General features: G+C 42.8%; 1 protein-coding gene across 1 annotated transcript in view; it reads right to left on the reverse strand.

Moving 5' to 3' along the window:
* The window catches only part of LOC120978062 (relaxin receptor 1-like), a 455,454-nt gene that overhangs the window by 128,905 nt on the left and 313,779 nt on the right, over positions 1-12,770 (reverse strand). The window contains exon 11 of the mRNA XM_040406299.1: positions 2,674-2,745. Coding sequence (XP_040262233.1) covers positions 2,674-2,745 — 72 coding nt within the window. The remainder of the gene's footprint in view (positions 1-2,673; positions 2,746-12,770) is intronic.

A 12,770-nucleotide genomic window follows, 5' to 3' on the forward strand; every position in this document is an offset into this window, starting at 1 on the left:
CCGTCCGTGCGGCTCCCGGGGCGCTCCAGAATGACGTCAGAGCGCCCCATGCGCATGGATAACGTGTCAATGCGATCACGTCATCCATGCGCGTGGGGCGCCCTGACGTCACTCTGAAGCGCCCCGGGAGCCGCACAGACGGTAAGTATACTGCTCCCCCACTCCCCACTACACTTTACCATGGCAAACAGGACTTTAGCGTCCTGGCAGCCATGGTAACCATTCAGAAAAAGCTAAACGTCGGATCCGGTAATGCGCCGAAACGACGTTTAGCTTAAGGCCGGATCCGGATTAATGCCTTTCAATGGGCATTAATTCCGGATCCGGCCTTGCGGCAAGTGTTCAGGATTTTTGACCGGAGCAAAAAGCGCAGCATGCTGCGGTATTTTCTCCGGCCAAAAAACGTTCCGGTCCGGAACTGAAGACATCCTGATGCATCCTGAACGGATTTCTCTCCATTCAGAATGCATGGGGATAATCCTGATCAGGATTCTTCCGGCATAGAGCCCCGACGACGGAACTCTATGCCGGAACAGAACAACGCAAGTGTGAAAGAGCCCTATCACATGATATAACCTGTCAAATGAACGCTGTTAAAAAAAAAATTAAATAAAAACTGTGCCAAAATGGCCATTTTTCGGTCACCTTGCCCCATAAAAGTGTAATACTGAATGATCAACAAATCATATATACCCAAAAATGGTACTAATTAAAACATCAGATTAAAAAGTAGACATATTAGGTATTGCTGCATCTACAGTATAATGACCTGCTCTATAAAAATATCCCATGATCTACTCATTCAGATGAATGCTGTTAAAAAAAAAAAAAACTGTGCCAAAATAGCAATTTTTGGGTCACTTTGCCCCAAAAAAGTGTCGAATGATCAATAAATCATACATATGTACCCAAACACATGATGATCAGCAGAAAAATAAAAGAAATGTAGCTGTCAGAAAATGACACAAAAACATGATTCAAAAATGCTTTATTATGTAAAACTGAAACAAAAAACAAAAAAATACACATATTTGACATTGTCGCATCCATATCAACCTGGTTTATAAAAATGACACATGATCTATCTAGTCAAGAGAATTTCGTAAAAAACTAAAAATAAAACCGGTGTCAGAACAGCCATTTTGTGGTTACCCTGCCTCACAAAAAGAGTAGGATTGAGCAATCCAAAATCATATGTACCCCAAAATAGTACCAATAAAACTATAGTTTCCAAAATGGGAGGTCTTCAAATGCGATATGGCAACCTAATATTATCTCAATGAAATCTGCTGTCCAATATCTGCTGTCCAATATCCATCTGGCGCTCTTTCCCTTCTGCACCCTGCCGTGTGCCCATACAGCAGTTTCCGACCACATTTGTTTCTGTAAACTGCAGAATCAGGGTGATAAAAATGTTGTTTTGTTTGGCTGTTAACCCTTGCTGTGTTACAGGAAAAATGGATGAAAATGGAAATTCTACAAAAAAATATGAAATTTTTAAATTTCACCTAATTCTTATGGAGCTAAAGGGTTAACAAAGTTTGTAAAATTAGTTTTGAATAATTCGAGGGGAGTAGGCTTTAAAATGGAGTCATTTATGGGTGGTTTTTGCTATGTAAGCCCCACAAAGTGACTTCATAACTGAACTGGTCCTTTAAAAAGTGGGTTTTGGAAATTTTCTTTTAAAATTTCAAAATTGCTTCTAAAATTCAAACCCTTCAAATATCTTTAAAAAAGTCGACATATGGGGAATGTTAAGTAATAACTATTTTATGAGGTATCGCTCTCTGTCTTAAAAGCAGAGAAATTATAATTTAGAAAATATAGAATTTTTCCAAATTTTCTGAAAATTTAGATTTTTTTTAATAAGTAAAGATAAAGCATATTGACTCAAATTTACCACTAATATGAAATACAATATGTCACGAGAAAACAATCTCAGAATCGCTTGGATAAGTAAAAGCGTTCCAGAGTTATTACCACATAAAACAAAACATGTCAGATTTGCTAATTGTGGCTTGGTCCTTATGGTGAAAACTGACTTGATCTTAATTAAGGGGTTAATTAATTCATACCAGCTATTGTCTCACTAAACTTTCCCTGACACTAGCTATATTCTGTGTTTAAAGATATGATTTAATTTCTTTCTCCATCATACATTTGCATACTTCCCAACATTTCAGTTGGTAAAATCGGGGCATGTAAGCCCAGCCCCTCGCAACTATGCATTCTGTCAAAGCACTGTAATACCCCATGGCACATGTTAGTTTATTCCCTCCTGATTGGCTGAGGCTGACTACAAAGCATTATGGAAAAGCCTGTTGGCCAGGGTGCTGCCCAGGGTCATGTGATCCTCCTTCATCTTCCCTGCCCTGCTGTGATGTCTTATGGTTTGTAAAATGGTGGATGCTAATTTGAGTAAATCATCTGAAACAATTTGCAACCTTTCTAGTGTAAGGGGTGAATCCACTGTTGGTCCAAAAAAATTTACAATGATTTACACCATTGCTAAATTTTGGCAGACATCTCTGTAACTGCCAAAAGATGTGCCAAAGAGGTGTGTGCATCTTAGTGAATGTTGTGCACATCCGTCACACCAGTCTAAGTAAATCCACCCCCCCTTACAGCAGCTACGTGTATAGATCCATGACAAAGTGAGACAACTATACTCACAGATCCACTAGTTTGTTCATTTGGGTTAAGGCCCCTTGTTGAATTCTGCTTATTTTGTTTCTGCGCAGGATCCTGTAATGATAAAATGAACAGACACTGAATCATTCATAAGGCAGAAGGCATTTTATTTTTTATTATACTTTTTTGTGACAGGTAATTCATAGGTTTCCCTTACCATGTAACCAGGTTATATTCCATGAGATGCCCCGCTCCATGAGATGCCCCGCTCCTCTTGATTGATGCCACAGTCCACCGCATCATTGACTAAAATCCCGCGCCTGCGCCGTTCACTTCTGTCTTCGGCACAGGCGCAGTGAGTGAAGGCCGCTCTCCTGATGCCGGCTTCCTCACTGTGACGTAGTCGGCGCAGGCGCAGTGAGGAATCCGGCACCAGGAGCGCATTATTCACTCACTGAGCCTGCGCCAAAGACAGAAGTGAACGGCGCAGGCGCGGGATTTCGTCAATGATGCGGTGGACTGTGGCATCAATCAAGAGGAGCAGGGCGGGCAGAACAGGGGACCTGGGCGGGATAATGGGTGAGTAGACGGAGCCTCTAGGTGCTGATTTTACGCCCACATAGCACCTAGAGGGTCATTAGCATATAATAAAAGTGCATTTTTTACAAAAACGGCTGCAGGGACTAATGTTAGAAACATACTGTTATGTAGTGCTGACATTAGCACTACATAACAGCTACATAAAGTATTTCTGATGGTAGAAGCCCTTTAACCACTTCAGCCCCCCTAGCTTAAACACCCTTAATGACCAGGCCACTTTTTACACTTCTGACCTACACTACTTTCACCGTTTATTGCTCGGTCATGCAACTTACCACCCAAATGAATTTTACCTCCTTTTCTTCTCACTAATAGAGCTTTCATTTGGTGGTATTTCATTGCTGCTGACATTTTTACTTTTTTGTTATTAATCGAAATTTAACGATTTTTTTGCAAAAAAAAGACATTTTTCACTTTCAGTTGTAAAATCTTGCAAAAAAAAAACGACATCCATATATAAATTTTTCTCTAAATTTATTGTTCTACATGTCTTTGATAAAAAAAAAAATGTTTGGGTAAAAAAAAAAATTGTTTGGGTAAAAGGTATAGCGTTTACAAACTATGGTACAAAAATGTGAATTTCCGCTGACTTTCTGAGCACCTGTCATGTTTCCTGAGGTGCTACAATGGCCAGACAGTACAAACACCCCACAAATTACCCCATTTTGGAAAGTAGACACCCTAAGGTATTCGCTGATGGGCATAGTGAGTTCATAGAACTTTTTATTTTTTGTCACAAGTTAGCGGAAAATGATGATTTTTTTTCTATGAACTCACTATGCCCATCAGCAAATATCTTGGGGTGTCTTCTTTCCAAAATGGGGTCACTTGTGGGGTATTTATACTGCCCTGGAATTCTAGGGGCCCTAATGTGTGGTAAGTAGTTTAAAAATCAAAATCTGTAAAAAATGGCCGGCGAAATCCGAAAGGTGCTCTTTGGAATGTGGGCCCCTTTGCCCACCTAGGCTGCAAAAAAGTGTCACACATGTGGTATTGCCGTACTCAGGAGAAGTTGGGCAATGTGTTTTGGGGTGTCATTTTACTTATACCCATGCTGGGTGAGATAAATATCTTGGTCAAATGCCAACTTTGTATAAAAAAAATGGGAAAAGTTGTCTTTTGCCAAGATATTTCTCTCACCCAGCATGGGTATATGTAAAATGACACCCCAAAACACATTGCCCAACTTCTCCTGAGTACGGCAATACCACATGTGTGACACTTTTTTGCAGCCTAGATGCGCAAAGGGGTCCACATTCCTTTTAGGGGGGCATTTTTAGACATTTGGATCCCAGACTTCTTCTCACTCTTTTGGGCCCCTAAAATGCCAGGGCAGTATAAATACCCCACATGTGACCCCATTTTGGAAAGAAGACACCCCAAGGTATTCAATGAGGGGCATGGCGAGTTCATAGAAATTATTTTTTTTTGCCACAAGTTAGCGGAAATTGATTTGTTTTTGTTTTTTTCTCACAAAGTCTCCGTTTCCGCTAACTTGGGACAAAAATTTCAATCTTTCATGGACTCAATATGCCCCTCACGGAATACCTTGGGGTGTCTTCTTTCCAAAATGGGGTCATTTGTGGGGTGTTTGTACTGCCCTGGCATTTGAGGGTCCCGCAATCATTACATGTATGGCCAGCATTAGGAGTTTCTGCTATTCTCCTTATATTGAGCATACGGGTAATGAGATTTTTTTTTTTTCGTTCAGCCTCTGGGCTGAAAAAAAAAATGAACGGCACAGATTTCTTCATTCGCATCGATCAATGTGGATGAAAAAATCTCTGCCAAAAAAAAAAAAGGAGGGGAAAGGCGTCTGCCAGGACATAGGAGCTCCGCCCAACATCCATACCCACTTAGCTCGTATGCCCTGGCAAACCCGATTTCTCCATTCACATCAATCGATGTGGATGAATAAATCATTGCCGGGATTATTATTTTTTTATATACAAAGTGTTTGCCAAAGTATATGAACACCGCCGCCTCCTCAGCTCATATGCCTCGGCAAACGTATCTTTTACTGCAGAGGAGAAATCTCGTCTTGCAGCGCCGCATACACTGACTTTTGTGTAATCTGACAGCAGCGCAATGCTTCTGCCAGAATGCACATCAGTGCTGCAGCTAGTCGATCGGTTGGTCCACCTGGAAGGTTAAAAAAACAAAACAAAAAAGAAAAAACCAGGCCGCAACGCAATAAATTTATTAACTTTATAATAACTTTTGAACAGAACATATAAACTTTTGAACTGAACGTTAACTTTTTTGCTTACCGGTGATTTTTGTTTTGTTTTTTGTTTTTTACCTTTATAGGACAAACCTCTCCTTCCCCATGGGACAATGTGCAAAGCGCAAATCGCCCAAAGATGTGGCGAAGTACATTATGCACTTTATCCCAGGTGAAAGGAGAGGTTTGCAGCAGCTGTGAGTAAAAGGGCCCTAATAGCCCTGTGTGCCTGTCCTGTGAGATGCAATCCCTATGCTAAGTGTACCTGTGTGTGGTACTTCCGGAAACATTCTCCAAAGCATAGGGCAGGGTGGTCAGGGCAGTCAGGACAGAAATAGCGGGTGTCACGCCTTATTCCACTCCTGCTACAGACACGACATCTTTTTCGGGGTAACGGTTGGGTTGAGGTACCAGGAACGACACTGGGGAAATGTCGCTCGTGTAGACGGCTAACTACACTGGTGGTTGGGGCCATGGAACCTCCTGGATACAGGAGGTTCGCGATGATCTCTTCCTGAAATTTGAGGAAGGATCCTGTTCTCCCAGCCTTACTGTAGAGAACAAAACTATTGTACATCGCCAATTGAATCAAATATACAGACACCTTCTTATACCAGCGTCTGGTGCGTCGGGAAACTAAATAGGGAGCCAACATCTGGTCATTGAAGTCCACCCCTCCCATGAGCGCATTATAGTCGTGGACTGAGAGGGGCTTTTCAATGACACGGGTTGCCCTTTCAATTTGTATTGTCGTGTCTGCATGAATGGAGGAGAGCATGTAAACGTCACGCTTGTCTCTCCATTTCACAGCGAGCAGTTCTTGGTTACACAAGGCAACCCTCTCCCCACTTGCAAGACGGGTGGTAACGAGCCGTTGGGGGAAGCCCCGGCGACTAGGTCGCACGGTGCCACAGCAGCCAATCTGTTCTAGGAACAAATGCCTGAAGGGGGCACAGTTGTGTAAAAATTGTCCACATAAAGATGGTACCCCTTGCCAAATAAGGGGGACACCAAGTCCCAGACTGTCTTCCCACTGCTCACGAGGTAGTCAGGGCAACCGACCGGCTCCAGGGTCTGATCTTTTCCCTCATAGATCCGAAATTTGTGGGTATAGCCTGTGGCCCTTTCACAGAGCTTATACAATTTGACCCCATATCGGGCGCGCTTGCTTGGGATGTATTGTTTGAAGCCAAGGCGCCCGGTAAAATGTATTAGGGACTCGTCTACGCAGATGTTTTGCTCAGGGGTATACAAATCTGCAAATTTCTGGTTGAAGTGGTCTATGAGGGGCCGAATTTTGTGGAGCCGGTCAAAAGCTGGGTGGCATCTGGGACGAGAGGTGCTGTTGTCGCTAAAGTGCAGGAAATGCAGGATGGTCTCAAAACGTGCCCTGGACATAGCAGCAGAGAACATGGGCATGTGATGAATCGGGTTCGTGGACCAATATGACCGCAATTTATGCTTTTTGGTTAGACCCATGTTCAGGAGAAGGCCCAGAAAAATGTTAATTTCGGAAACTTAGACTGGTTTCCACCGGAAAGGCTGGGCATAATAGCTTCCCGGGTTGGCGGCTATAAATTGAGTGGCATACCGATTTGTTTCTGCCATGACTAAGTCCAAGAGCTCCGCAGTCAAGAACAGCTCAAAAAATCCCAGGGCCGAACCGATCTGAGCTGTCAACCCGAACTCCAGACTGGGCGGTAAAAAGGGGATTTACAGGTGCGGCTGAAGTTGGTGACTGCCAATCAGGGTTTGCCAGCACCTCAGGGACTCTAGGGCCTGTCTGTGCGGTGGCTGCGACGGGGTGACTACTGCATGTGCCACCGTACTAGCTTCAACTGCCCTTCTGGTGCTCGCCACTTCACCATGTTGTACGGCAGTGTTGGTACTAGGTCCAGGGAGGGCTGCGCTGCTGGTCTATGCCTCACCACGTAATCCGACAGCGCCAGCCCCACTCTGCTGCCCTTGAAATGGATCCTGCACAACCTGTGGTCTAGCGACACGGGGCCGGGTACGCCTGGTGCTATCAGGGACCTCAACCTCCTCGTCCGAACTTTGGGTCAGACTGCCACTGCTTTCTACAGGTTCATATTCTGACCCGCTAGATTCGTCAGATGAGGGTTCCCATTCCTCATCCGACTGGGTCAGAATCCTGTAGGCCTCTTCAGAAGAATACCCCCTGTTTGACATTTGGACTACTAAATTTAGGGGTATTCCCTGAGACTACCCAAGAAAAAAAGCAAGCCTGTCTTACAAATGGGAGGCTAGCGAAGTACCGGAGGCCGCTGCGATTGATAAAAAATATCAAAACTGATTTTTTTTTATCGCCGCAGCGCTTGTAAAGTGATTGTGCAATGATCAAAAAATAATAATTTTTTTGTCACTGTGGCGGGGCGGGCGTGGGTGAACGCACATGTGGGCGACCAATCAGGCCTGATCGGGCAAACACTGCGTTTTGGGTGGAGGGCGAACTAAGGTGACACTAATACAATTATAGATCTGACTGTGATCAGTTTTGATCACTTACAGATACTATAAAAGTACAAATGCTGATTAGCGATACGCTAATCAGCGAATCAGTGACTGCGGTGCAGTGGGCTGGGCACTAAACAATCGCTAAACTACCTAACCAAGGGACCTAAACTATCCTAAAACCTATCAGTCAATACCAGTGAAAAAAAAAAGTGACAGTTTACACTGATCACTTTTTTCCTTTCACTAGGTGATTGACAGGGGCGATCAAGGGATGATCAAGGGGTTAATTGGGGTGATGGGGGGTGATCTGGGGCTAAGTGAAGTGTTTGGTGCTACTCACTGTGATGTCTGCTCCTCTGCTGGAACCAACCGACGAAAAGGACCAGCAGAGGAGCAGAGAAGCCATTTAACACATTATATTTACAAATATAATGTGTAATCTGGCTTTTGATTCGATTTTTTAAAAATCATCAGCTTGCCAGCCACAATCATTGGCTGGCAAGCTGATGACGCAACCCCCCTCTAACTTTTGCCGGCCCGCGATGCGCATGCGCGGGCCGGCTTTGAGCGAAATTTCGCATCTCGCGAGATGATGAGTATATGCGTGACTCTGCGCAGGGCTGCCGCCTCCGGATCGCGATCCTGCGTTAGGCGGTCCGAAGGCGGTTAAAAAGGATCATTTAAAAAAAAAGTCATTCTCACTTTGCTAATCCCGCACTGTGCCAATAATCTACCGATTTGTCCCTCTCTTCACAAAAATGTGACTGCTCAGCCAGTCACTGACTGAGTTGGGTCATCAGGGGAGCCCATGAACCCCAGAGATTACTGCAGGAAAAGTGTATAGCTTCTTGTCAGAAAATAGGAGGAGTTCAAAACTAGCCCCCTCTTATGGTGGTGTGGTCTTCCTAAAACCTGTTGGAAACCTCAGAGTTTGAACATGGTTTTATAAGTAATCTGTTTGGACTCTGTGTAGGCATTTGTATTTGGCTGTTGTATAGCTCTTTACAGTGAAATTAAAGGGAACTTGAAGCTTTCTAATCTTATACAAACATTTTAATTGTTAAAGGGGTTTTCCTGGACCAACATATTGATGACATTCTATATTTATTGACCAGGACCGTGAGCTGCCAATACCCAAGAATGGATACTATGCAGTGTATGGAGCTCTGTGCCCTGTTTATTTTTAGACTCTGCTGCCCTCCTTACAGCTAAGCTAGGGTTCTGAGTGTCTTGGACCCCTACCAATCTGATATTTATGACCTGTCCTAAGGAGAGAAAAACAAACTAGCCAGAAAATAAGATTTCCTCTGCTAGTATTGACTTATAGATGCATCTATACTACTTTTAATCAGCAGTGGCAAGCCTATTATTTATAGTAGAACACATCTTTGTACTATTGCTTTGGAGGCTTGATTTATATTTGGAATATTGTTTTCCAATAATATCAAGCAGTGACATTTCCTTGTCCTCCTAGAAAATATTTATTTATTATGATTTTTTTCACCCAGAGAAGATGTAGTTGTATTACTTCTTTGTGACTCAGACTGGTCCAAGTCACGACAGGCTTGTCATTTTTACTTGGATAGTGTCTTTTATTGATTTACTCATGTTCTACATATCTACTGTACTTCTGCATTCTTCTAAGGCACAGTAATTCTGAGCTTCTAAACTATTAGTGTCCAAACAATAGGCTACAGAAATCAACCAACCACGTAGGTAAAAGTTGCAAGCTGTGTGTATGTGACTTTTTAAGTGCAACTTAAAAAAAATATAAGTTGCAAGTGCCTCTCTTTACACCAACCTCACCACTTTTCCAAAAGAAAGCGTTGTAAGGGCAAAAAAAGGGCAAAAAAAGGGGCATGGCCACACCAAACACATCTTCATTTACACCAGTTTTCTTGAGCAGATGTAGCTAGAAATCTGTGGCAGCTCAGAGCTGCCATAGATTTCTCTTTAGGCACATGGACTGTCGAAGGATGTGCCTAATTTATGATGACGCTTGTGTCAGGGAACATCAACACTAGTGCAGAAAGTGCCGGTCTTGATAAATCTCCATTGAAATGTCTAATGAAGCTCTCCTAAACATTCTGGGTGAGAGAACCCAGAAAATAGTGTATATCTGAGAGATCAGAACAGCGAAGAATGGAGAAGGGCAGCACTGCACAATACACAATACACACTCTCCTTTTCTTTTGGACCAGTCTCAGTCTTCCCAACAAGGTAAACACACATTCTAATCAATTGATTTTCTTGCACACCATGAAATAATAGTATCATTCTAACATATCACACTATATGCCAGAACTAAACATGCAATCAACACAGGGTTTTCTGTCGTTCTAGGCATTAGAGGACCCATGTAGCCATACACCTCCAGCAGCTGTTGGAACAGATGTTCCTCCTGATTCCCTGAGTTTGGCCAAGCATGCATGTGCTTTTAATGGCAAAAGAGTAGAAAGCTGATTTCAAACACCTCTGGCGGCACCTTATCTCCCACAAGGATGAAATTATTGGTTATTGAAATTCAGTTTGCCTGATCATCTCTTGGGGAGGAGTTGGGAGGAACCCATACACATGACGATTTTGGTTGGTAATGTAATGTGTATGGTGGGCCTTAAAAATTGTACTACTAATACTTAGTTGTACTGATTTCATCCATCTCTGGTAAGAGTTTAGAAATTCATTTAGTCCTGGTCCTTTTAAATTGGCATCAGCAGGACAGGCTTCAGAGTTATGTGGACCCTTAGGCAGTAAAGTCATAGCGTATAATGTATACTGTATATGCTAACAATTATGGCATTTACATTTTTGTCACTTTCTGCTGCTTTTAAAAAAAAAGTAACATACATATTGTCATGCCCCGCCCTGACTATGTGCGGAGGTCGTCCAGAATAGCAGCACGAGTTTAGTGTTTTGTTTTGGAGCCGTGCTGGATCCACCTCCCATCAGGTGCACTGGGTGGGGTCATTAGTTTAAATAGCACTCCAGCCCAGTGCTCTGAGCGGATTATAGGAATCACTTTGGTCTTGGAAGCTAGGAAGGAAGGTTGGCTGTTCCAGCTCAGAAAGATAAGTGTGGTTTCTAGTTTGATTGTTTTGTGTCATCTCTCCCATCCAGGTTCTGTGCGAGCAGGCTGCTCCTATTTCCCCTCTTCACCATCTCAGGGAATTTAGGGTGTTTCAGCCCAGGCACGGGGACGCATCATACCTACCACCAAGGTCTGCATGTGGGATGAGCAGTGCAGGGAGAGAGGTCAGGGATTAGCTAGGAGGTGAACCTTCCCCTGCCTCTTGTCTAGAGCCTGGTTGGTGGTTTATCTGTTAATCTGAGTGCACGTCCGCCGTGACACATATTTTCCTATAATTTCGACCAAAAAACACTAAAAACCCATCATGTGTGAAGATAACCTAAAAACGAGAGGTGCAGCTGTATTCTACAACATTTGCAATGTAATTTGCTTACTGCCCAATATACTGAATACTATGAATAGCCCTTGGCCCTATCTTATATAAAGGATGGCCTTATGCCTATCCCATGCATGCAACTCCTTCACTGTATTTGCAGCTACCACTTCTGCAGGAAGGCTATTCCATGCATCCACTACTCTCTCAGTAAAGTAATACTTCCTGATATTACTTTTAAACCTTTGCCCCTCTAATTTAAAACTATGTCCTCTTGTCACAGTTTTTCTTCTTTTAAATATTTTCTCCTCTTTTACCTTGTTGATTCCCTTTATGTATTTAAAAGTTTCTATCATATCACCTCTGTCTCGTCTTTCTTCCAAACTATACATGTTAAGGTCCTTTAATCTTTCCTGGTAAGTTTTATCCTGCAATCCATGTACTAGTTTAGTAGCTCTTCTCTGAACTCTCTCCAAAGTATCAATATCCTTCTGTAGATATGGTCACCAGTACTGAGCACAAGACTCCAAATGAGGTCTCACTAGTGCTCTGTAGAGCGGCATGAACACCTCCCTCTTTCTACTGGTAATGCCTCTCCCTATACACCCAAGCATTCTGCTAGCATTTTCTGCTGCTCTATGACATTGTCTGACTACCTTTAAGTCTTCTGAAATAATGACCACTAAATCCCTTTCCTCAGACACTGAGGTTAGGACTGTATCACTGATTTTATATTCTGCTCTTGGGTTTTTACGCCCCAGGTGCATTATCTTGCACTTATCAACATTAAATTTTAGTTGCCAGATTTTTGACCATTCCTCTAGTTTTCCTAAATCCTTTTCCATTTGGTGTATCCCTCCAGGAACATCAACCCTGTTACAAATCTTTGTTTCATCAGCTAAAAGACACACCTTACGTCGAGGCCTTCTGCAATTTCACTGATAAAGATATTAAACAATATGGGTCCCAGAACGGATCCCTGAGGTACCCCACTGGTAACAAGACCATGGTCTGAATATACTTTATTGACTACAACCCTCTGTTGTCTGTCCCTCAGCCACTGCCTAATCCATTCAACAATATGGGAGTCCAAGCACAAAGACTGCAATTTATTGATAAGCCTTTTATGTGGGACAGTATCAAATACCTTACTAAAGTCTAGATAAGCGATGTCTACTGCACCTCCACCATCTATTATTTTAGTCACCCAATCAAAAAAATTAATAAGATTAGTTTGACATGATCTCCCTGAAGTAAACCCATGCTGTTTTTCATCTTTCAATCCATGGGATTTTAGATGTTCCACAATCCTCTCCTTAAGTATGGTTTCCATTAATTTCCCCACTATTGATGTCAGGCTTACTGACCTATAGTTGCCCGATTCCTCCCTACTACCTTTCTTGTGAATGGGCACAACATTTGCTAATTTCCAATCTTCT

Source organism: Bufo bufo, chromosome 8 (genome assembly GCF_905171765.1).
Source record: "Bufo bufo chromosome 8, aBufBuf1.1, whole genome shotgun sequence".
NCBI lineage: Eukaryota > Metazoa > Chordata > Amphibia > Anura > Bufonidae > Bufo > Bufo bufo.